Raw genomic sequence first — 22,702 nt, forward strand, 5'->3', positions numbered from 1 at the left:
CAAGAGCTGAAGACAGTGCTCCTGGACGGGTGGCCTGGCTTCAAGGAGGACTGGCAGCGCGGGACTACAGGCACTTCCGGGATGAGCTCAATGTGCAAAATGATGTGCTATACAGAAGACGGGGACGTGCGTCAATATCCCAAAGGCCCTGAAAGCAGAGCTACTCAAGTGGATGCCACATAGGCGGCGAGGCTTGTTATAGACGAGCCAGGGACACCCTCTTCTGGCCGAGCATGACAGCTGAAATCAAAGACTTTGTGGCCAATTACTCTGCATGCAATGAGTATGCAAGGAATCAGCAGAAGGAACCCATACACGTCCATGGCAAACGGTGAACATGGGCATCTACTCCTATGCAGGCAAAGAATTATCATCCTTTTAGACCACTACTCGGATTACTGGGAAATCGACCAGCTGTCAGACCTGTCAGCCGACATGCTGCAGAGCCCAGTTTGCGCTTTATGGTCAGCCTGACAAAGTGTCACTGATAATGGCCCACAAATTGCATTTAAACAATTCAGGAAGTTCGCAACAAACTTGTGACAAGGGATGTGACAAGGGTTTTACCCATGTCACATCTTCCCCGCATCATCCAAAATCAAACGGCGAGGCCGAAGTGGCTGGGAAAATAGTGAAATCACTCTGCAAGCGGGCAAAAGCAGGGGGCGCAGATGGATGGATGGCCATCCTCCACGTGTCTCCCTCCGCGTGTCTCCCTCCTGGACATTTACGGAACCCGCCTCGACCACAAAGCAACCAGCATTGTGGGTGACCGCAGCCACCCCTCATACAGCCTCTTCAGCCTCCTGCCATCTGGGAGACGGTACCGCAGCCTCCGGGCCGGCTCCCCCAGACTGGTAACCAGCTCTTCTCACCAGGATGTCGGGAAGCTCTACTCTCTCCCCTCTCTCCCTTCCCCTCTGCCCCCACGAACTCTGGACTCTGAATCCCCCTCCCATTTGCCCCCAAGAATTCTGGACTTCGAACCCATAATGTTCCTCAAATTGCATATTTCAATCCATTTACATTTTCAACTTTATTTTCTATTTACCGTTTTGTTTTGCCTCACCTTTGCACTATTCTGAATTATTTTGCACTATCAAGAATGTGTAAATATTACTTATTTTATTTGACCTAAATGTATCCTTTTATCCTTATTGCACCGTGGGTCAGGGCCGCCGGACTGCGGGTGTAAGGTGGACAGGCTTGAGGGGGGGGGGGGGGCAATGCAGAGGGGGTCCCATGGGAAAAAAAGGCCCTACAAGAGGGCATCAGTACCTCTTGTATACAGGGCCCAGAATTTGGTACTACGGCCCTGGGTCAGAGACATCGCAATTTCGATTCCTCTATGTGTCTGGCACATATTTTGGAATGGACAATAAAGCTGACTTTAACTCTGACTTTGAACAAGTATTGCACCATGAATTCCACCATTAATTGCTGGTTAGTTATGGGGGTTGTTCCAAGTAGTCTGCCTGGGGGCATTTTCACTACTGTTTATGTATTTTATATATATAATAAACATACTGTCAACTCGTTTTTTATCAGGTAAAACACATTTATTTGTAAAATGTAAAGTGAATAAATTGACATGAAATAAATATTCTTGGTGTGAGTTCTTAAAGTAATCCGTTTATTTCACCCTCTTTCTGTATGTGTGTGAATATGCCTACCAGATCAAATCGTTATTTTTTAAGGGGAAGGACTCTGAATTTGTAATCTGTAGGCTACCCCACCCATAAACTTCAGGAAGAACCGTAAAGCTGTGGATAAGTTCAGTCTATTGAACTAAACAGATTCCGCTTTTTGGTGAGTTGAAGGGGATTCGTAAAGTGCGGTTAATAAATAGGCCTAAGACTACATAGACTGATAGAAAAATGATACGACTGAGTTGTAAAAATATCATGAACATGCATAAAACACTGATTATATTCCTGCTGTTAAGTATCGGCGTAGAGTCCAAGGGAGACACAAAAGATTCTCGGCATGTTCCTGTTCTTAGCACAGTCGGAGAGCAAATCAGCCGAGATTCTGCCACCGCTTCTCAGAGTGGAAGAAGTTCCGCAGACTTCTCCGGTCACCTGCTGGTGGTCCCTTTTGACGGAAGCCACTGGATTGGCATTAAAGCCATCGCCCAGGAATTGGGTCGTCGTGGTCACCGAGTGACGGTATTGATGCCTGAGATCACGATGCGGATGGGTCCGGGGGAGCATTTCGACACCGTGACATATCCCGTGCCCTACGGGAAGAAGGATGTCGAAGAGTTGATGGCAATAAACACGGAGGTGATTCGCAGCGCCCATCAATCTTTCATGGAGAGGGTAAACGTTAGAATTTCACATATTCAGAAACTTACGGAGATCCTTCACTCGACTGCAGAAAGCCTGCTGTTCAACGACAGCTTGATATCAACGCTACAGGAACAGGTGTGTGAGAGAACGAGAGAGGGAGAGACTTTGCTTGGATATGAATATAAATATGGAATATGAAAATACTGTATGAAAGATTAACATTTATTTTGATTTCATTGCCTTCATCATTGTCTCCCATTATGTTTCTTGCAGCGATTCGATGCTGTCTTGACCGACCCTATGGTGCCTACTGGCTCTCTTCTAGCGAGAAAACTGGGTGAGAGAACCAACGTTGGGTTAAATATCTGGTTTATTTACTTGTATGTATGTATGTATGTATGTATGTATGTATGTATGTATGTATGTATGTATGTATGTATGTATGTATGTATAGATATATCTCATCAATATGCTGATTAATGACAACCAGGACTCCCCACCCTCAATTTGCTGAGAGGGATACCGTGCGGGCTGGACTGGCAGTCCATGGCCTGCCCATCACCTCCGTCCTACGTCCCTCGCATGTTAACTGGATTTACAGATCGAATGACCTTTAAACAGAGAGTCATTAACACTTTGGTGAGTCTGTCATCTGACCACTCTTCTTTAGACAAATAAACAAATCACTTGCATCGTCCTTTTCCCGTAAATTGTGACTGGTTGCATTTGGCCTTATACAAACATTTACACACGAATTTCTCTTGTGTCCGTTTTTTGTTTCTTCAAGTTTATATGGATGAATAAACTGGAGACATTACAACATTATATTTTTCTATGTATTTACCTTTTTTGTGTTCATCTTTTGTGACAGCTGAGTGCGTGGGAGCCATTGATGTGTCGACTCCTGTTCTGGCACTTTGACACTATAGCCCAGCGATTCCTGGGCGAGGATGTGGGAATAGCTGAGGTCGTTTCTGAGTCTGATATCTGGTTGCAGAGGTAATGACTGCAGAGATGATGGTACTATGTTTGTTATGTAAAGTGCTCTCTGGTGGGCAGTGAACTAGTGGGTATTTTTCTGTACAGGATTGACTTTTCATTGGAGTACCCTCGTCCGTTGATGCCCAACGTGGTGCTGGTGGGCGGGATCAATTGTGATGTGAAGAGCCCCCTGCCGGAGGTAAGACCCTAGGGTCCTGGATGTGTGCATCGTGTCTAAAACGACTGCTACAAAGGGCTTCACTACATGATGTATTCGTTACACTGCAGGGAGTTAATGCACTTGTGTTTGGTTGTGTGCAGGAAATGGAGCCGTGGGTTTCTGCAGAACATGGCTTTGTAGTTTTCACCCTTGGCAGCATGGTGTCAAGTCTGCCAGAGGAGATAACCGCCGTCTTTATAGAAGCCTTCAGAAGAATCCCACAAAAGGTAGGAGACTTAGTGCTGCATTCCAAAAGTGTTCCTGCTAAATCGCTAGATTTTTAAATTCCATCTCAATTGATCATGCTGTTTAAATTCTCAAATGCTCAATAAAAGGCTTCATCGATTTGACTTGGGGATCAGGTATACACCAGTGTACCTTTCATGTTTTAGATATCCTTCAACTTTGTCAGAAATTTACATATCACACAATGGAATGGCCTTGTATAACAAACATATAACAAATAACTATGTTGTGATTGATCAGATCAGCTACTCTGAGCTTGAGAGATCAAGCCTCAGCTTGAGCATTGGGAAAAGTTGTGGACAATAGTCCTAGGGACACGGCCCGTCCAGAACAGCATCACTATGTCAGCAATCCAAGTCAAATAACCATGTACTTTTGGTTAATAGGTGATATGGCGGCACACTGGTCCCGTTCCTGACAATCTCCCAGAAAACGTGAAGATTATGAAGTGGGTGCCACAAAATGACCTGCTAGGTAAATATTTTGGGGTTAACGCTCTGATGTTCATCTTACACATGCCCATGGTTATTGTGAGGGGTAAATACCACCTGTGTAATATCCCATACGTCCATCAAATGGTTTGCCTTCCTATAATAGCCTGACACCTGAATGTTTTTTTTCATATGTCATACATATGTTTTTATTAGCGCACGCTGGGGCCCGCGCTTTCATCACACATAGTGGCTCTCACGGTGTCTATGAGGGCCTGTGTCACGCGGTTCCCATGGTGATGGTGCCGCTGGGAGGGGACCAGCCTGACAACGCCCAGCGCATGGCAAGCAGGGGGGCCGGCGTGGTCCTGGACATCACCACCGTCACTGTGGATGACCTCCTGAACGGACTGGATGAGGTCATCAACAACACCAGGTGAGCAGCCATTGGTTGATGGCCATTGTTATGAACCATGACTGCCAAAAACATTACCAATGTGTTCTGGTTGTGAAATTAAAGTCTAATTTCTTTGTAGCAGTAACTGTATGTCTACGTATACAGTTTTGATTTGTTGATAAAACATAGCCTACAGGTAGGACTAATCCATCCATGCCGTGTTTGCTCAGGTACAAGGATAATCTAAAGAAGCTCTCAGCGGTCCATAAAGATCGTCCTATGAACCCCTTGGACCTGTCAGTCTACTGGACAGAATATGTGATGAGACACAGAGGCGCTCGCCATCTCAGGCCTGCTGCCCATGACCTCAACTGGTTCCAGTATCACAGCTTGGATGTGATTACATTTCTGGTGACCGTAGTGATGCTTGTCGCCATGGTAACATTTAAATGCATTTCTTTATGCCTTAGAAGAGTGATGAGAAAGAAAAAGCAGGAATGATCAGAAGATGAAAAAATACATACATGGATTTCTTTAGATTTCACTACGTAAACCTGCTGTATGTCGAATTCAGGAATTGTAAAGAGAGAACAGAAAAGAGTAGAAGCGCAAAGTCTCTTCCTTCCCTTTGTTTCTTCGCCATTAATATGTCTTGCATTTCACACCTGATTGACAGTCAAGTTTCTTCCCCAGAACTAATTATGGCAGAAGATGCCCTGATTGGTCAGATATTTGCGTTGAGTGGTCTTTTCTTAACTGGCTCAGGCCAGTCAAATAGAAATTGATACACTCACTTCCACATATTAATCGCTGAATTTTGGCCACGCCTTTTGTAATAAATAACACCCATATATTAGCCCTTAAATGTTACTTCAGCACCTAAAAAGGTTAAAAAGTTGTATACAACATGTATAAATTGGTAGTAAAACATGTTTTGTTCTTTACAAATACTATATTAATTATAGTATTATTAATTATACATTTTTCTGCTCAATTCGATGTTTGTATTGATGACTAAATAGATCTATAAGATATATATCTGTCAGATATATATCTTAATTGCTGCTGTTTTGACTAGGTTTGTTCCTTCCCGTCATAATCTCTTCATCTATTGATAACAAGTAGCTCACTGAACACATTTTGATAAAAGCAGAGATTGTAGTCTGCCTAACTACTGTAATAGAAACTGTTTACATTGAACCTTTGTCAACTACTGCTCTACACTCTCAAATACAACATTCAAACAAACGTGTGTGTGCAGTTCTATATATGTGCTCACAAAATAACACCCTGTATCCATTAAAGGGCAAAGAAAGGGTATTTTAATTTACAGAGAGAATAAACATTATCATTAGCCATTCTAATCCGACACCAGAGATCAGTGGTCACTTTTCTTCGGTGGGGAAAGCGCGTATTCAACGGCCAGAGCCACAGTAAAAGCAGCGAAGCCCCACTTGAATCCTCTCAGCAGAACTTCCGACAGGGTCACCGCACGAGCGAAGCCCCCGGAGTACCTCCATGCCTCGTTACTGTGGAGAGGACAACAAGGCGACTAACTATAAGCAACGCTTCGGCAAACCAAGCCTTTGTTGAAACACGTTTTTATTTTGACCTCCATACTGACCGTGCCCAGGGATCCTTCAGCCCCCTGGCAGCGAGCCTCTGCTGCGTGAACTCCAGGGGCGTCCCGTCGGTCTTCCACTGACGCCAGTCCGGCATGGACATCTTGTTATGGCCGTGGTCACCTCCCATGCTATTTACCCCACAGACACAAACAAAGACACACATATAACAGCTTCATTATACAATTGTTCTGAAGCAGATTTATGTGGAGTACTCTGTAACGTTTCCCACGTTAACTGAGGAAGCACAGAGTAAGCTCTACGATGGGATGCAAACATTGCACTTGCCGTGCATCAGTAATAAGAACGCATATTAACATTACATTAAGAATGAACTAGAATATGGGCGCTATGCATATTAGATAAAGAATATGAGAAGCCCAAATATTTGACGATGATAGATGCTAAGAGCCATAGCATGATAACGTTTGCGGACTTGCTGTCCGAGTTATTAGCCCGAGTTATTAGCACAACATGGTACAATGAAGAGGATATAAATTGATAGGCGTAAAGCACTCAGAATAAGTTTAAACCTGGCATACAAACTTGAGTTTTAATCCATTGTTTACCTGAACGATTTGTTGTGACCTCTGATGGAGAGAATAATATCTACGACAACGTACGACCATGGACTATGCTTTACGGGAAAACTACGGCAAGAAGATAGTTACATTTTTCATTTCGCGGTTGTAAAAAGTAATTGCATAAACTGAATTGTGCGCCTATGTATGTTTATGAAGGGCAAGACTCCACTTAAGCTCATTTGTTTAGACAAAATACACTATAACTGTCCCTATACATAAGAAATTTTAAATAAGAAATAGAACAGCAGCTTTACAACATATTTTCAAACTTTTATTGAATTGTAATCATTGATCATAGTCTAAATTACATACAAACCATATAAATTAAATATATTACAATTGTTCATGTGAGTTGCCATCTCTCCCTTCAGGTCCACCATGTTAGTCTTCTTCCGTTCTGCTCTGCTGATTTCAAGTTTTATTAATAAAATCTTTTACCACAATGTTGATCGGTACCCATTAGGGACATCACAAGTGGAAGTGTCCACCCAGACGTATGTTGCGGAAGATAAACATACAAGCATACCCAGTGCACTGCACCAACTGATATGGTGATTATCCACCAAATGAGGGCCCATGGAATAAGGGGTCAGTGAGTTAGAGTTTGCTTTTAGAAGGCTTTAGCAGGTTGCAGAGAGCCTCCCAGTTCTCCCCCTCTGGAGCGTCGGGCCATGCACTGTGATCTAGAGAGAGGGGGAGAAGAAAAAAAAACGTAAGATGAGGGAAATTTGTGGTTGATAGATGGAAAGACACACAAACATGGTATTATTTGTCAGGCAGGTGGTATGTGTGCTGATACTGAACAGATTCAGGTGTGTACAGACCAGGTATCTCCCACATGGAGCGGTACAGGCTTTGGCCCGCGTCCACTCTCAGAGTGTCCCCAGAGATGAAGGAGGCGGCGGGGGAGAGAAGGAAGCACACGGCCGGGGAGATCTAAACGGGGAACACACAACAATGAATCTGTCTGACCTATATCTCAAGAACCAAAGAATTTCAATTATTAATTCATGTACAACGTGTATGTATATTTTCCCATCACAATGTGTTTTGTTCCCAGGTAAGTTTGCATATACTAGGAATTTGTTATGGGATGTTGGTGAAAATAAATACAATACGACAGATACAAAATACAAAGTGTGTGCGTGCACGTGTGATTAAATGTAATAGAGAAGTGCATACTTCTTCTGGTACTCCGAGCCGCTTTGCAGGGATGAAGGGGACAGACATCTTAAAAAGACTTGGTCCATAGTCCTTGTAGTTCTCCATCGCCGTCTTGGAAAAAATGGTCCCCTACATCCCAAAATATAACAGACAGTGACATGACATGATTGACAGATCACTCAAAAGCAGGTCCAGTAGAGAAATTCCACAATAGCTAAACTATGCGTTGCATTATAACACGGTTGCTTGGAGTGTGAGTGTTTTCCATCCATCCCTATGTCACACACCTATGCACGCCGGGGTGTCAGGACAGCATGGGGCAGAATAGTGTAGTGGTTGGGGTGTGCCTTTTCCAGCGGAAAGGTTATGCATGATTGGGGCTCTATAAAGACGTGCCTGAATTGTAAAAGGTGAGGTAGGTACGATACTAGAGTTGAAAAGACAGAGTACAAAAGAGCGGAAGGGAGCTCGATATCGAAACGAAACCACAAAAGAAAGTCCCCTCTCTCTCTAGGTTTCTCCGCTGTTGAAAAGTGTTGCCTTACCGATCAGAGAGACTTGCCCTGACTCGTCAGAAAAGTGCCGGGAGCAGTCGAAAGCCCAAATTGGCTCATACGTGTCAACAGTATGAGCTAATGCTCATACGAAGCGGATGCTCGTACCTTCACCGAGCATCTCATTCAGCAATAGCTGACCAGTGTCAGTCCATTACTCACAATGTGCACTCAAATGATAGCTCTTTAAATCGTACCTACAGCACCTTTTAAGTCACTCGTGCCACTCTTATGTCCAGAGCTAAACAACCAAATCAGTATACATGCCCACAATACGTACAGGCGCCACAGCGTTCACCCTGACCCCAGAGTGCGCCCACTCAATGGCCAGGCTCTTCGTGAGGTTGTCCACCGCCGCCCGCGCCGCCCCTGTGTGACTGACCAACCAGGAGAAGGACACAAGATGAGGACCTGAGAGAGGCAGCTGAGCCAGTTGCCTGGGGGTTGTTGCGGCATTGACTAACCGGAGTGCTTACGCCATTCCAGGGAAGCCCTTCCACATGTCAGCGATGATGTTGACGATGACCCCTCCATTGTCTTTCATCCAGGCCATGTAAACTGTGGAGATAATACGACAGCATTATTGCCCCCAAACAAATGCATACACGACAAACCTAATGGTACAAGTATGAATTGAGTTTGAAGACACCCTAGCTTTACAATACTATCACACTTTGTCTGTCTCTCCCTCACCTTCTTTACAGCAATGGAAGGTCCCGGTCAGGTTGGTGTCTATAACGGCCTTCCATCCCTTGGCGGACATGGTCTCTACAGGGCTGCTAAACTGCCCTCCTCCGTTGTTAACAAGATAGTCTATCCTTCCATGCTGCTTCAGTACAGCCGACACCAGAGACTTTACCTACCAGAGACAACAAAAATAAACATGTAAACAGAAACGTTGTTCCCGGTATTTGTATCTGCATGTTTTGGTGCGTAGCGGTCTCTACCTCATCCTCGTTGCGGATGTTGCATGGTACGGCAGTGACCGAAGCAGGACTCTGTGTCGGGATGCTTTTCTTCAGTTCTTCTGCTGCTGCCTCCAACCGCTCCAATTTTCTACTAGAGATGACCACATTACAGCCTAAACACACACACACACACACACACACACACACACACACACACACACACACACACGTTATCGTAGTCACCACTTGAACATCCGAGTTTTATTGAATGGGTTTTCTAAATGTTTTGATTATGCACGCTAAACTGACATCTGCGTCCGTAGCCAATCGCTACCTATCTAGGGCAAAGTTCACTAGAATCAACTTGCAGTCCTGTGGATTCTCCATTCCATCTGTTGTCCGTAAATTAAACTCAAAGCCATGTATTACGTCACCGCTGTGCTTACCAAGCTGGAGAAGTTCCGCTGTGATTGCTTTACCGATGCCGGTCCCTCCGCCTGTAACGATCGCAACTTTATTGTTAAACAGCCCGGTCCTGAAGACACTTGACGCCATGTTTGCGTTACTACTGAAGTGGAGTAGCGTCGGTTCAAGGTTTAACAGGACTAGGTACGCCCACTATTGGCTGGAAGCTGAATGTTCAAAATAAAGAATACCCTCCAAATAATTTTACTTTTACACCGGTGTACAGTTCAAGTATATTACTTCCTCCACATTATGTCGACTACATTTAAGTGCCTTTTAATCACGGAATCGTCTCAAAAGGCATGGTATTCCTACAACAGCCCAAACTCCTAGCATTATGAAACGCAATTAAAATTCAAGTGAAGAAAATAAAGAACATCTGAATTCATACTTCCAGGAATGGTTAGGTTCGAGTGCAATTACGTTGTCAGAGGCAAAATCGAATTGCAGGTAAGAAGTTTGTTGGAAAAAAAAAAAGACAACTATTGTTAACGAGTTGGCCGACTTCAGTATACTTGACAGGTTATGAAACCATTCCGATCTGAAGAGTTCAAATTCCATTTCTCTCTTGATGTTCAGCCGGAGACGTGACACTTCCCTTAAAAAAGGATTTCAGATTGGGGTCAGATCTACCAGCCCCCCGCATACACCCGTAATACAAATGTAATAGGCAGAGGTACAGGCCTGCAGCACATCCTTTTCAGTGCATGCATATCACGCTCTGAGTCATTTAATTCAACCCTGTCAACAAGGGGTGAGGTTGGATTCTCCTTTAAACTCCCCAAATGCCAGGTGCAGCTTTCCAGTCGTGGTGCTATTCCAGTAGTCCATGAAGCGGTGTAGACGATGAAATTTAGAACCAGTGGACTGGCATCAAATAAACACATTTTCCTGACAAACTTCTTCTATTTCTCATCAGTAAGATGAATACATAATTCTGTGCCGGAAGGGTAGGTAGGACAGCCTTTTTAACCCAACAATTGAGACATTTACGTTACACCCAGGTGCATTAGACCCTGACAACACTGCATTGCAGACTGAGAGCGATTAACAATAATCACAGAAACACAAGATTCCGCACCAGACTGCTTTATTTTGGGATGTTGTAGCATTATCCAGGACGGACACACCATACAAAAGTCCCCAATCCACCAGTGAAGTTCACTGGTTTACTGGTCCTTCAACTCCTTCAGTCTCCTGATGGCCGACTTTACCGTAACGGCAGAAGTCGTGCTAAGGAAGAAAACAAAAATGTGATTAGTGAATAGCCAGCATTTCAGACATCCCTCTAGAAATAGTCCAGCACTTTGTAACTTCTCTGAACTACAAAGTTTCTCAAGTATAAAAAAATGAAACCAAAAGAATACCCATCCACTGAATTCCTCTTAAGAGTTGGATTCCAGTCCACTATGTCAAGACCGATCCAACAGAATGTAGTTGCTTCTGGACTACTCTCAGGACACCAATTTACCAAGAGGCTATGGTTGAGGGGCAACAATATAAACATCTCCTGATGCTGCATCTTAACTTAACCTATCCCACCAACCAGAACACCAAACATAAATGAACAGGCATCACCGCTAGGAGCGCTTACAGTAATACAAGTCCAGAACCATTCAACTGTCAGAACAGACTTGAACATATTAATGACTTGCTAATTAGTTAGAATAGTTACAATGTCACATGAACATTCATCAGAACGGTTGACTGCATCTACTGAAGCCTATGGCTTTTTGAGAACATTCTGGACAGTATTGACCATTGTTGGATGCCCATATCTGCAGCTTTGACTATTATATTCCTTCATACTACAACAATATAGTGTTTCTCCATAACAGAAATATGTACATCACATCCCTTATCCATCATGTATAAACCAGAACCAAACTACACATTCAATAGCAATCCAAGTACCTAGCTGCCAAGTCAACTTTAAATCTTTTACCAAATCAAATCATTTCACAAGTTGAAGCCATATCAAATTATGGGTTTCCACATCAGTGCAATGAAGTTTTGAAGATTGACAGTACTTGACTGGTAACCAGAACACCAAATCCAATAGTATAATGGACATGCTGCAAAAGCTATTTGATGAGATGATAGCGAAGACCTACTTGTATGTCCAGGCTCCTCCAGCCACGGTCTTCATGCAGGATCCGCAATGCCAGATACCGACTGCCCTCCTCTTCATCTTGGTCTGCAAACAGACAGCAGACCCTCTTACAGTACTACTGTATGACATTGATGTTCGCATGAAACGCATTACATGCTTCAAGGAGCGTTAATCATAATTTGCAAGTTCCTTTACTGAACACACCTTGCCGCAGAAGGAGCAGGTATATTTAGCGTGCTGGCTGATCTCGATCTTCTTGACCATCTTCCTCAGCGACGCGCCATAACGCGTGCCGTATTTACCAACGATCCCCACCTTCTTGGTGCGCTTGGCCTGAACAAGATATGGGAAAACACATGTTAGGATACCATTTACTTGTTACTTGCTAGCGATACATGCGCCTGCTACCGGCAAGTCGCTATGCAAGCACGCCAAATTGTCACTAACTAACGATAACAGCATGTGACACAAGTTACCCATACAAAGTAGTCCGCTACATGGTCACATTCCCTTATATAGTTAGGAAAGTAGTTAAACTCAGCCGACAACACGCTAACGTTATAGACTCAGATGGCTTGGGCCTGGCTAGCTGTGCTGTAGGAAGCCATTGCTAGCTATGAGTGGGAATTAACTTAGATTTTCTCAGCGCCACAGTTCAAATCAACACAAATTGCACTCGGGGGTAGTTCAAAATGAATATATGAGGCCTTAGAATATGTGTGAATTTCCTTTAAAGATCACAATTTGTCAGATTCACATAGATTGTGAAGGGACTTTCAGGGCTCACCATTGTATCAGCGGAGACGGAGGTCCAAAGAGGGATTGCCAACCACGCAGGCGCAATTTACCCCGGTGAAAACACTGCATTGTGGGAGATGGAGTTTCACTTGGCCATAGTAAATTAGGGATTTCGAGGTCTCATCGAACTATGGACAACATCAAAACAACCGCGTTGCTACTGTCAAGTCAATGTTTGATTTAGCAAAATAACATAATTGCAAGCGAGCAGAAAGCCATAGTTGATTTGGCTTGTGGTCTCCTCCGGTAACCAAGGACGCTTCAGCCCTAGACACGCACCTGCGCACTGTCATTTTATGGACGACAACATCCTTGCTACTAGATAGCAGTGCAGTGCAGTTGGTGCAGTGCGAAAAACCTATATCGTTACATAATGCAGAGTAAAGTACTCTTTTTAAAACATACAGGTAAAAATATACTACATTGATAATCTTATCGGCAGGCAAAGTATCTCCATGATACAGTATGAAGCTTACAAGAAAACTGGTTCTTGCTAAGGCTAAGGCCTCTGACTTGGACAGCGTGAGGAAACTTAACTGCTGGTAAACTAATATTTTACAACGTATGCCTCTCTCTTACTCTGCTGCAATACTTCTAATGTATTTGCTTGGGTAGATTGATATAAACTGTCCGAAATATTTTCTTCACAGGGGATGCAGTCTATCAGATGTGAGTAGCCAGCAGTTTGTTTTGCTTTATTCGCCTTGTATTATTCTGCATGGTTCGAATCCAAAAGACCCGATTTACTTTTTTTATATATTTTAATGCTCTGCAATGCATACTTAAATACTCTTTGTTGCTCTTCTGTCAGATTTCTATATTTTCCCAAATTCCCAATATTGATGTGCTGACTCTCAGGTTAGTTGACTTCAATCAATATTGTGACACACACACACACACACACACACACACACACACACACACACTTTCTAAGGGTTTGATGACCTCAGGCTCTCCCCTCTCTGTAGTGTCAACAGCATCTCGTCGCTCTCCCCTCTCGCGGGATGCCACTCTCTGTGTGAGCTCTACCTGAGGAGAAACTCCATCCAGTCCCTCTCCGAGCTCTGTCACCTCCGCTCCCTGGCCCGCCTGAGGGTGCTGTGGCTGGCTGAGAATCCCTGTTGTGGACCAGAGGCTAGCAGATACAGACTCACCGTGCTCCGCTGCCTGCCCCGCCTGCAGAAGCTAGACAACCAGGGTGAGATTTAGGCCAAATCCCATTTCTACCCCTTACCCCTTCAAAACAAGGGGGTGGGGTAAGGGGTAGAAATGGGATGCAGCCTTATAATGTGCCTTTGAAGCCGCTTTCACCAACGACAACAGTGTTTGATTGACAGGGAAAGTGGAACCCTGGTAATCGAAGGGGATGATGGGGGATTGATTGGTTCCTTCTGAACTTCATGGACCTCTTCCAGTTGTAATGTCACTACTTTCGCTAAATCAAACAATGTCCGAAATTTTTTAATTGTTTCTTAGGGACACAACAGAGCTCATGTCTTGTCACAATGAACAGCTTTGCAGGGGGACGTTTCCCATCCAGGGGTTGTATATTAGTGTGAAATGATATAGTATATTACCATACTGTGTCCTTGGCGGCGTGTCTCATGCAGTGGTCACAGAGGAGGAAGTTTCATTGGCTCTCACCCATGGGGAAGACATTACCACACCCCCAACCACGGTACAGGACCAGTTGTCAACCAATGGGATGGCAGACGTGGACACCGAGAATGACCCCCTCAATTACAACATGGAGGAAACCAAGTAAGAAAGAAATTATTCACATTGAAGTGCCGGGAAGGAGCATTTCAGATGGGATAACCCATGTTTGGCTAAGGATACTGTAAAAAACTACTTTGCTTTTCTAATTTGACATTAACAACAAACTTGTTTCCCCCTATCTTTTAGTAAAATCAGGGAACAACTGGGAATGAAGCTTCTTGCCAGGGACAAGTTTGAGTCTCTTTCCTCTCCGGTGACTAAAGAAGCCAAACTGCCTTTTAAAAAGGTAAGGACCGGTTTAATCCAGAAAGGTTTTGGAATGGAATGTTTGCAATGGGAACTGCATGGTTCCTCACCAAATCATTACTACAATCAAATGACCTAAAAACATTTGAATAAAAATCTTTGACTAAAAACCCTTCCAGACGCATACTCTGGAAGCGGTGCTTCTGCTGATGAAGGATCTGGACGAGGAGGAACTGCAGATCGTCCACACAGTCGCCCTGAACCGACTCCAAATGTACACGGTCGGTACAGAGACCCTTAAAGACGCCATGAAGACTGAGAAAACTACAGACATGCAACACTGATACCAATCCTTTCATACTAACGGTTGCGTAATGGATGCATGTTACTCTATGATGCAGGTTATTTTTTTTGTCCAATGTCGTGGAAGATGTGGAGAAGGAATGGTGACCGTTTACCTTGCTTGCATTTCCTAATCGCAGCATGCCTGCCTTCAACATAAAATAATGTACTTTTTCTTTTTCTAAATGTAAATAAGACAATGTATCTATTTGTGTAAAATAAAGAGGAAACACTGAATGCAGAAAGACTCAGTGATCGTGTTTTACATACAAATGCTTTATCAGACCATGTTTTTTTTTCTTTAACAAACAGTAAAACAATGTGGATTACAGTGCTACAAGAGTTTTGAATAAATATAAACATTTCCACCGTTTCAAAGGGTACATTTTTAACGGATGATTCCATTAGCCACTAATAACAATCCATCATAGATCTGTGCGGACACTCACAATGTGCGCGTCACTGATTTGTAACAGGCAGTGTATACAGGCAACGTTTTTTCTAATATGAAGCAAGGGACAAGATGAGGTCATCAGTCACCCTCCTCTTTCTCAAGGAAGTCCAACAAGGTGCTGGTATCCACGGGAACATTCAGGTATTCAACTCCATCAGCACCCTGAACCAGAAAATAAGGGCCGTCATTGACAAAAACTGAAGAGAGGAATAATAATACTGTATTCAGTGACAACACTGTAGTCAAGGACAAATATTGCAGTGAGGAACAATAATAATGAAGTCAGTTACAATACTGCAGTGAGGAACAATTTTGCAGTCAAGCACAAATAGTGCAGGGAGGAACAATAATTCAACATTCTGTGTTAATAATACTACAGTGAGGGGCAAGAATACAGCATTGTGTGCAGCCAATGAGAAGGAAGCGTTGGTACAATAGGAAGAAGCCAGGTATTGGAGGCCCACCTTGCGGGTCCGGATCAGTTTGTGGTCTCTGAACTCAGTCAGCTGGGTTCTCAGGGTGAGGTCAGAGTTCACCAGGAACGCCTCACGACAGCGCTGGTAGAAATCTTGGAAGGATAAGCCTGAAAGAAATCAAATAATTAAAAGGCATATAATGTACTGCAGTGTTTGATAGAAACTGTGTTTTCACATTCATTTCGTACATTGATGCAGAGAAAAATGTTGAATACAACGGTATCAGAGGTTTTCCGAATCCATATACAAGGCAAGACAACTTTATTTATATTGCACTTTTCATACACAAGGCAGACTCAAAGTGCTTCACATATAAACATTGTCAGACAATAAAATAAAATATTAGACTCCAACTCGACTCCACTGAGGTCTAGTAGCATTAGTATTGAGGTTATGCCAGAGTCTGTGTTAAGACGGATGTCGTTCACAAATTTAATAAGGGTAATATAAGAAAAATAATATCTAAAAAAAGAGCAACAGGTTGTATATTTATCATTTCACTGGAAGAACCCAGGTGAAAATCTAAACGGTATATGGTTTCGGAAAACCTCTGATACCGTTGTATTCAATATTTTAAAGGAAACACCGACAATGAAAAGCTCTGCATGTTACACTGTGTGCTTACCGATATATGAGGGGTTGTCTCTGTTCTCCAACTGAAATTCCACCAGAAGTTTGAAAATCCCCCTGTAAAGAAAAGATGGCAATCAAATTTAACAACAACACCACCATCTGCACCTCTACTATTAACAGTCACATGTTACCTGTCCTCCATATGCCTCATAGCACATAGGGCCCTCAGTCCAGTCACATGAGAACGATAAACCTGCACTATGCAAGGTCTACCAGTAGCATCCTAGTGGCTTGAGTTGTAACTACAGTCACAGCTATATACTTTCCAGACTGTTGTCTGAGACGCTCCCATGGTGGGGGATTGGCGAATGCATTGGCCCATTTTATTCTTGAGACACATTCTTCTTCAGATATTATGGAGTCAATAGCTACAGCAGGAACAAGTGACATGGTGCAGGTTGAACATGATCACATGATGGGCCCTTGTGGGCTGGGGCTCACCTGGCGTTGGAGGTCAAGCTGCGCAGGACGTGCGTGAGAGAGGAGAGGGCCAGGGCGCCCGTCTGCTGCACTAGCAGGGAGTTCTCGTACGACGTCTCCTCCACGTACCGCTGGTACGTCACACACTCCCACCACAGCCAGTTGAACTGGCTCTGCTTGCACTGGTCCCACACTGGAGCAACACATAGAGGAAGGAGGTGGAATACAACTTATATTATATCCATCAAGTTTTGATGAAAAAGTAAAATAATTATGAATACAATTTATATTATATTGAATTTTGAATTTGTATAAAACAATACATTGAAGGAGACTGATCTTCGGAATAAAAAGTAGTTGAAGTGGAACCCACACACACTAACAAACACAAACGCACACACACAAACACACACGCTCCACACACCCAGTGGGGCGTTGATGTGGTCAATGGACGCCACCAGGTGCATGTTGGGAAGGGACGCCAGGTGCCCCAAAGCACTCTGGGTCTTTTCTCCTCGGAGCATGGAGCCGTCGATGTTGTGGATCAGCAGGTATATGTGGAGATCAGGGCCTGCGGACATACAAGATGACGCAATACCAAGGCTTCAGATGCAGGATCCTTCAGCGCTTAAAGAGATATCTCAGAAATACCCAGGGAGGTTAGGCAGTGAATCATATGGGATTACAATATATTAACATTTTCAGATTACAAAATAATTTTGGCCAATTCCGAACCAGATAAAAGAAAATATCGGATAAGGCTCATCCCTATCCCTATTTGCAAACCAAAATACTTAGCTGCCGACTCCCACATTAAAACACACGTCTGCATAGATGAGATCCACCCAAACACAGGTTGTTAAACTGTGGGAATATTCAGTAAATGCACAATGAAAAAAACAGCCATCTCCACTGCGTCGGTACCTACTGTCTTTCAGGGTCTGGCTGATGTAATCGATTTGATCCGAGGGATTCCGGAACGTTCCCTGGTGGTCGAGGGCCTCTGATGTCACAGCATTCAAGATCTGCAGAGAGCGTATTGTAGTAGGAAAATGAAACGATATTTGGATCAGGACGGGTGCAGGAAATGTGTAGTGGTAGCGGATAGACAAGTGTCTTGTCTAGCCTATACTGGGGAACATTACCTTTGTTTACAGTGCATCATTTAAAAGTTTTTGGAATGTAAGTATTTGCATCATATTCAGCTGCATGTGGGTACACAAGTTAAGCTTGATCCTCTTATACAATGTTATTGATCATAAAAGTTGAGGACGTATTGCTAAAATTTGTATTTTCCGAGCATTCCCACTCACGGATTTGAGCGTGATGGAGGGGAAGAATCCGTTGACCACCAGGTGAAGCTCTTGGGACAGTTGGGACAGACGGAAGTCCTCCAACAGCGCCTTCTTGCTGCCCAGACCGTAGACCACCACACTGAAGCCCAGCCTACGCCCGGTCAGACACGCACCGGTGTCACACACAACACGAAGCACGTTGCATGCAGAGCATACGTGAGGGGGAAGTTCATTTAGTTTGGGGGGCTGCAGGCGCTGGAGGGTCCGGTCTGATTAGACCACTTTTATCGGACTTGTTTTGAATGAGCCCCGGCAAACATTTTCTGTCAAAATAAAAAACTTTTTTGGAGTTCCTTCCACAAATAAGTGCGGAGCTAAAGGTATGTTTTTGTGATTCTCTAAAAGTCAGAGGAGGTGGTTTGATGTGAACATTTGAATATCATTGATTACTATCGATTCACATAATCAGCCTTTACAATATTCCCCTTGATGCCGACCATCAACATCATCAAGGATCAGGTGCACAGATCCCGCCCCACATTAAGCCCCACCCCCTAATATCCTGTTTAACTTGGGGAGAAGCACCCTGAATGTCATCACACCCCATCCTAATGTCAGATATACTAAAGACCCGGCTGGTTCAGTGGCCCCCCCCCACTCACTGTAGCTGCAGCATCCACTTGCTGAAGTGCTTCTGGTGTTTGCTGTGGATCTCTTGGATCTCTGAGGCATAACAGGAGGGAGTGTCCCCCAGCAGGCGAAACAGAGTCTCCTGCAGATACCACAGCATGTCACTCCAAGGATACCAGAGGGATGGAAGATGTTATTTTTAAAGAAGAGAAGAAAAGTGTGAGAGTTGAGGTGGAATCTACCGACCCGGTCGAGTTTGGGGGTCTGCAGGCGCTGGAGGGTCCGGTCTGATGTGACGACCTTGGTGCTGCTGTGCGCTTCGAAATACTCCTCGATCAGACTGGGCTGAGAGGGGAACCAGACCACATTAATACTCCTCGATCAGACTGGGCTGAGAGGGGAACCAGACCACATTAATACTCCTCCATCAGACTGGGCTGAGAGGGGAACCAGACCACATTAATACTCCATCAGACTGGGCTGAGAGGGGAACCAGACCACATTAATACTCTATCAGACTGGGCTGAGAGGGGAACCAGACCACATTAATACTCCTACTAGTCTGGGCTGGGGGGAACCAGACCACATTAATTCTCCTACTAGACTGGGCTAAGAGCATCTATGCATATTTTTTTTTTTAGGCCAAGTACTAAAAGTACTAATTTTCCTTTCCCTGCAGTACTACGTCTGGGTCTGCGGTATGTTAGTGGGTTTTCTCCGTCCAATTTTTGTGCATCCAATCAGCGAACAGAGGGAGCGGCTGAGAACAATGACGTTCAAGTCAGCTCTCGTTGACGGACATCTTCACGCACGGTGTTTAGTTTGTTTACAGCCTGAGCGCAACGTGATTCCTGGCCAAACGTTAGCGATTGGTTATTGCAGATCCAGAGTGGCACTGGGCAGATCCAATAGTTTTAAACTTCAACAGACCCCCGCCTTAGAGTGAGTTAACGTTAGTCAATTGAGTAGGTCCAGACTCTCTGTGAAAATGAAATGAAGTACGAGATTCTGGTAGGAACAGGCTAAGTACAACTCTTGTGGGGATTCTTTCAAATGTCTATTAAAGACGGCCAGTCCAGAATTCAACTGTTACCGAGCCTTAAACTGTACAAACCTTTAAAAAAATATATATATATGAATTTAAAAATGTCCTTTTAACTATCCTTAATCCGAACTGCTAATCTGCAACAATATTGTCTATGTCAAAGTAAAGTAACTGTGAGGAAGCTAGTACTGATGAAATTAAAGCTTACACCTTTCAATTCCAACTAAAAGCCTTTTATAGTATAAAGTCCAGGAAGTGATATTCCACTCAACAGTAGTGGCCCGTTGAATCTTGTCAAGAACTTTTTAACCCTTGGTTTTTCTATAAATTAGATAAATAAATGTAATAACTATAAATATAATATAAAACATAAATAAAGACACTATGACCATTGACGTGAACAGGGGTGGTCCGGGAGGCCCCACCTGGTCTGTGGAGGCTTCCGGAAGGGTCCGGGTCTTCTTGGCGGGGGTCTTGTAGAGGGCGGCCGACTGCTTGGCCTTGCTGGGCGTGCGGAGGGTCTGCTTGACCGTCTCCTTCTCCTTCTCCTCCTCCTCACTCTTCTCCCCCTCTCCCTCCTCGCTGTCAGAGGGAGACAGCTCGCTGTCGCTGTCCGACCGCATGCTGGGCGCTGGGGAGGAACGATTGGTTTGGTGAAGACGACAAGTCGAAAGCAAAGTACGGACTTCACATGTGTGTAACAAAGTGTCAAAAACATATTTGACTCATCTGAGAAAGTATGAATGAATAAAGACAATTTACAATTGTCCAATGTGATGGGACCATAAAGTGATTTCAATTCCAGGTGTATGGGCAGGTAGGGGCTAGGCCGGTAGCTCTAGGGGCCCACAGACTGCAGACACTGGGAATCGAACACAGAAGCTATTGGCTGGCAGTCATATGATAGAACGTGGATCATGTGTAGGTTCCTCTGTTTGCCATTGTAACGGCAACATGCAACTCACCCGTTAGTCTTTTCCGGAGCCTGTGGGGGGTGGTGGAGACAAACTTCACCTTCCTGCCCTGCCAGAGCAAAGAGGAGGAGTTAAACAGAGAAGAGGACACCGCTCCCCAGCTGATGAAGCAGGGGCATGGGAGTATGACGCCCTTACCTTCTGGGGGGTCCCGTTCTCAATCTTTGAACCTGAAAGGAAAAAATAAAAAGTATAAAAAGGACACACGTCTAATATGGCTGATACCTAAGAAGATGTAAGTGTATCGGTGCCACACTCACTGCGTCCTGAGCGTACAGGGGTCGATGGCTCGGTGTCGGAAGGCCCACTGAAGGTCACACTCTTCCCCGGGGTGCGCGCCAATTCACTCGCTAATCACACACACACACACACACACACACACACACACACACACACACACACACACACACACACACACACACACACACACACACACACACACACACACACACACACACACACACACTGAGCAGCTGACAGGTGAATGTCAGTTGGTGAATATGAGGTGCCGGTGGTGTGGCTCACCTCGTTCGGCCAGGCCCTGGGAGCGCTTGTACTTCTGGAAGCTGAAGACGGCGGCCCCGGCCACTACAGACCCCGGCTCCTCGTTGTCTGCTGGGTCAGAACAAATGGCTCAGAATTCAGTTTGGATGACCCACTGATGTGTGCTTGGGTGAACTATGGTTATTCACAATGGACTTACGCTATGCAGGGTTAAAATGCAGCTATAGCGGGGGATAGGTCTATAGATTTAAACGTTTCCGCACCGTTCTAAACCACAATGTCAATAACAGCTCTTCCACCCACAAACCCACCCACACACACACCTATTGCACTCTCTGTTCCGAGCGCCTGGACATATTTCTGCTCGTTCAGGACCTCATCTTCTTCACTGTCGTCACCATCCTCATCCACTCTGGCCCGTCTGCCTGCTGATTTCTTAAACGTCACCATCTTCTGGACTGGTGCATCGGTAGCACGTCCGGCTGAAAACAACAACAATCCACAGTGGAATGAAGAGATCCATCAGATCATTAGGAGTCCAACTGGTACGTTTGGTTGGTCGTTGGATGGTCTCCATACCCTCTTTGATGTCAACGATGTGTTCCAGGACCTCCTCATCTCCCACGAACTTCACTTCAAGCACACTCATGATGACTAAAATGAAACATTGCCTCGTATCAGAACTGAACAGCGGAATCAAGCTACAGAGACTAACGCGAACTGACCATGGAGACCTTATGTTTAAGACTTTAAAGATTGCTGTGTAGTTTTTTCTTTCTGATTACTGAAGGCATCTCTCCAACAATAGTCACTAGTGACAGCTGTCACTATGGCTGAGCAAAGTAACAAATTATGAGGAACAAATTGAGGATGACGAGTTGTATACCGAACATATTACACGATATTTTACGTGCTACATTGTCTCAGGACATTGGCATACTTCACTAATTCAGCACAGAGTCTTACCTTATAATATAACCAGTGAAATAAATAAATACAACTATTAACAGAAGGGAAGTTTTCCAGATGCGTGAGCCTCACAGATTCCGCGCCATCGTCAAAAGTTTTAGAACCATGTGACAAGTGAAAGGTCGGGATGTAGCCAATAGGAACATCGTAATCACTAAAACACAATTTCCCATCATGCATCTATTGTAGAAGGGTATGGTTGAACTTTGGATTTATGCATG

At 44.3% G+C, this 22,702-nt stretch overlaps 6 protein-coding genes across 8 annotated transcripts; 2 read left to right on the forward strand and 4 right to left on the reverse strand.

Annotated features, from left to right (window-relative positions):
* Positions 1 to 1,751: 1,751 nt before the first annotated feature.
* On the forward strand, positions 1,752 to 6,056 carry LOC130387864 (UDP-glucuronosyltransferase 1A5-like). Its single transcript, XM_056597159.1, has 9 exons — positions 1,752 to 2,426; positions 2,565 to 2,628; positions 2,782 to 2,930; positions 3,163 to 3,290; positions 3,378 to 3,471; positions 3,594 to 3,719; positions 4,125 to 4,212; positions 4,386 to 4,605; positions 4,797 to 6,056. The coding sequence occupies exons 1-9, from the start codon at positions 1,878 to 1,880 to the stop codon at positions 5,065 to 5,067; spliced, it is 1,689 nt and encodes a 562-aa protein (XP_056453134.1). The 5' UTR covers positions 1,752 to 1,877; the 3' UTR covers positions 5,068 to 6,056.
* ndufb3 (NADH:ubiquinone oxidoreductase subunit B3) lies at positions 5,841 to 6,862 on the reverse strand. Its single transcript, XM_056597160.1, has 3 exons — positions 6,758 to 6,862; positions 6,191 to 6,319; positions 5,841 to 6,095 (listed from the first exon to the last, which is right to left on the reverse strand). Exons 2-3 carry the CDS (start codon positions 6,316 to 6,318, stop codon positions 5,945 to 5,947), a joined length of 279 nt encoding a protein of 92 aa, XP_056453135.1. The 5' UTR covers position 6,319; positions 6,758 to 6,862; the 3' UTR covers positions 5,841 to 5,944.
* Positions 6,863 to 7,034: 172 nt separating this feature from the next.
* On the reverse strand, positions 7,035 to 10,843 carry pecr (peroxisomal trans-2-enoyl-CoA reductase). 2 transcript variants are annotated; one of them, XR_008896304.1, is made up of 9 exons: positions 9,845 to 10,843; positions 9,438 to 9,571; positions 9,184 to 9,349; positions 8,967 to 9,048; positions 8,771 to 8,867; positions 7,955 to 8,065; positions 7,597 to 7,708; positions 7,299 to 7,455; positions 7,035 to 7,174 (listed from the first exon to the last, which is right to left on the reverse strand). XR_008896304.1 is itself a non-coding variant. In XM_056596618.1 (8 exons), the coding sequence occupies exons 1-8, from the start codon at positions 9,951 to 9,953 to the stop codon at positions 7,370 to 7,372; spliced, it is 897 nt and encodes a 298-aa protein (XP_056452593.1). In that variant the 5' UTR covers positions 9,954 to 10,843; the 3' UTR covers positions 7,036 to 7,369. The 2 variants fall into 2 exon arrangements, 1 of the variants encoding a protein (XP_056452593.1); XM_056596618.1 differs by having other exon boundaries at positions 7,036 to 7,455.
* A 93-nt stretch (positions 10,844 to 10,936) lies between these two features.
* Positions 10,937 to 12,872, reverse strand: rpl37a (ribosomal protein L37a). The gene is made up of 4 exons (XM_056596621.1): positions 12,764 to 12,872; positions 12,181 to 12,309; positions 11,978 to 12,060; positions 10,937 to 11,096 (listed from the first exon to the last, which is right to left on the reverse strand). Exons 1-4 carry the CDS (start codon positions 12,764 to 12,766, stop codon positions 11,033 to 11,035), a joined length of 279 nt encoding a protein of 92 aa, XP_056452596.1. The 5' UTR covers positions 12,767 to 12,872; the 3' UTR covers positions 10,937 to 11,032.
* A 174-nt stretch (positions 12,873 to 13,046) lies between these two features.
* cfap410 (cilia and flagella associated protein 410) lies at positions 13,047 to 15,318 on the forward strand. Its single transcript, XM_056596620.1, has 7 exons — positions 13,047 to 13,316; positions 13,425 to 13,443; positions 13,586 to 13,632; positions 13,743 to 13,972; positions 14,385 to 14,535; positions 14,680 to 14,779; positions 14,919 to 15,318. The coding sequence occupies exons 1-7, from the start codon at positions 13,240 to 13,242 to the stop codon at positions 15,081 to 15,083; spliced, it is 789 nt and encodes a 262-aa protein (XP_056452595.1). The 5' UTR covers positions 13,047 to 13,239; the 3' UTR covers positions 15,084 to 15,318.
* On the reverse strand, positions 15,317 to 22,596 carry orc2 (origin recognition complex, subunit 2). Of its 2 annotated transcripts, none has more exons than XM_056596617.1 (17): positions 22,479 to 22,596; positions 22,092 to 22,166; positions 21,836 to 21,994; positions 21,534 to 21,620; positions 21,269 to 21,358; positions 21,147 to 21,178; positions 21,000 to 21,057; positions 20,460 to 20,665; positions 19,236 to 19,334; positions 19,022 to 19,131; positions 18,378 to 18,510; positions 17,993 to 18,089; positions 17,489 to 17,635; positions 17,086 to 17,257; positions 16,637 to 16,698; positions 16,000 to 16,118; positions 15,317 to 15,697 (listed from the first exon to the last, which is right to left on the reverse strand). In XM_056596617.1, the coding sequence occupies exons 2-17, from the start codon at positions 22,159 to 22,161 to the stop codon at positions 15,614 to 15,616; spliced, it is 1,725 nt and encodes a 574-aa protein (XP_056452592.1). In that variant the 5' UTR covers positions 22,162 to 22,166; positions 22,479 to 22,596; the 3' UTR covers positions 15,317 to 15,613. The 2 variants fall into 2 exon arrangements, with proteins under 2 accessions (XP_056452592.1, XP_056452591.1); XM_056596616.1 differs by having other exon boundaries at positions 21,534 to 21,623; positions 22,479 to 22,590.
* Positions 22,597 to 22,702: the final 106 nt, after the last annotated feature.

This window comes from Gadus chalcogrammus, chromosome 8, assembly GCF_026213295.1.
Source record: "Gadus chalcogrammus isolate NIFS_2021 chromosome 8, NIFS_Gcha_1.0, whole genome shotgun sequence".
NCBI lineage: Eukaryota > Metazoa > Chordata > Actinopteri > Gadiformes > Gadidae > Gadus > Gadus chalcogrammus.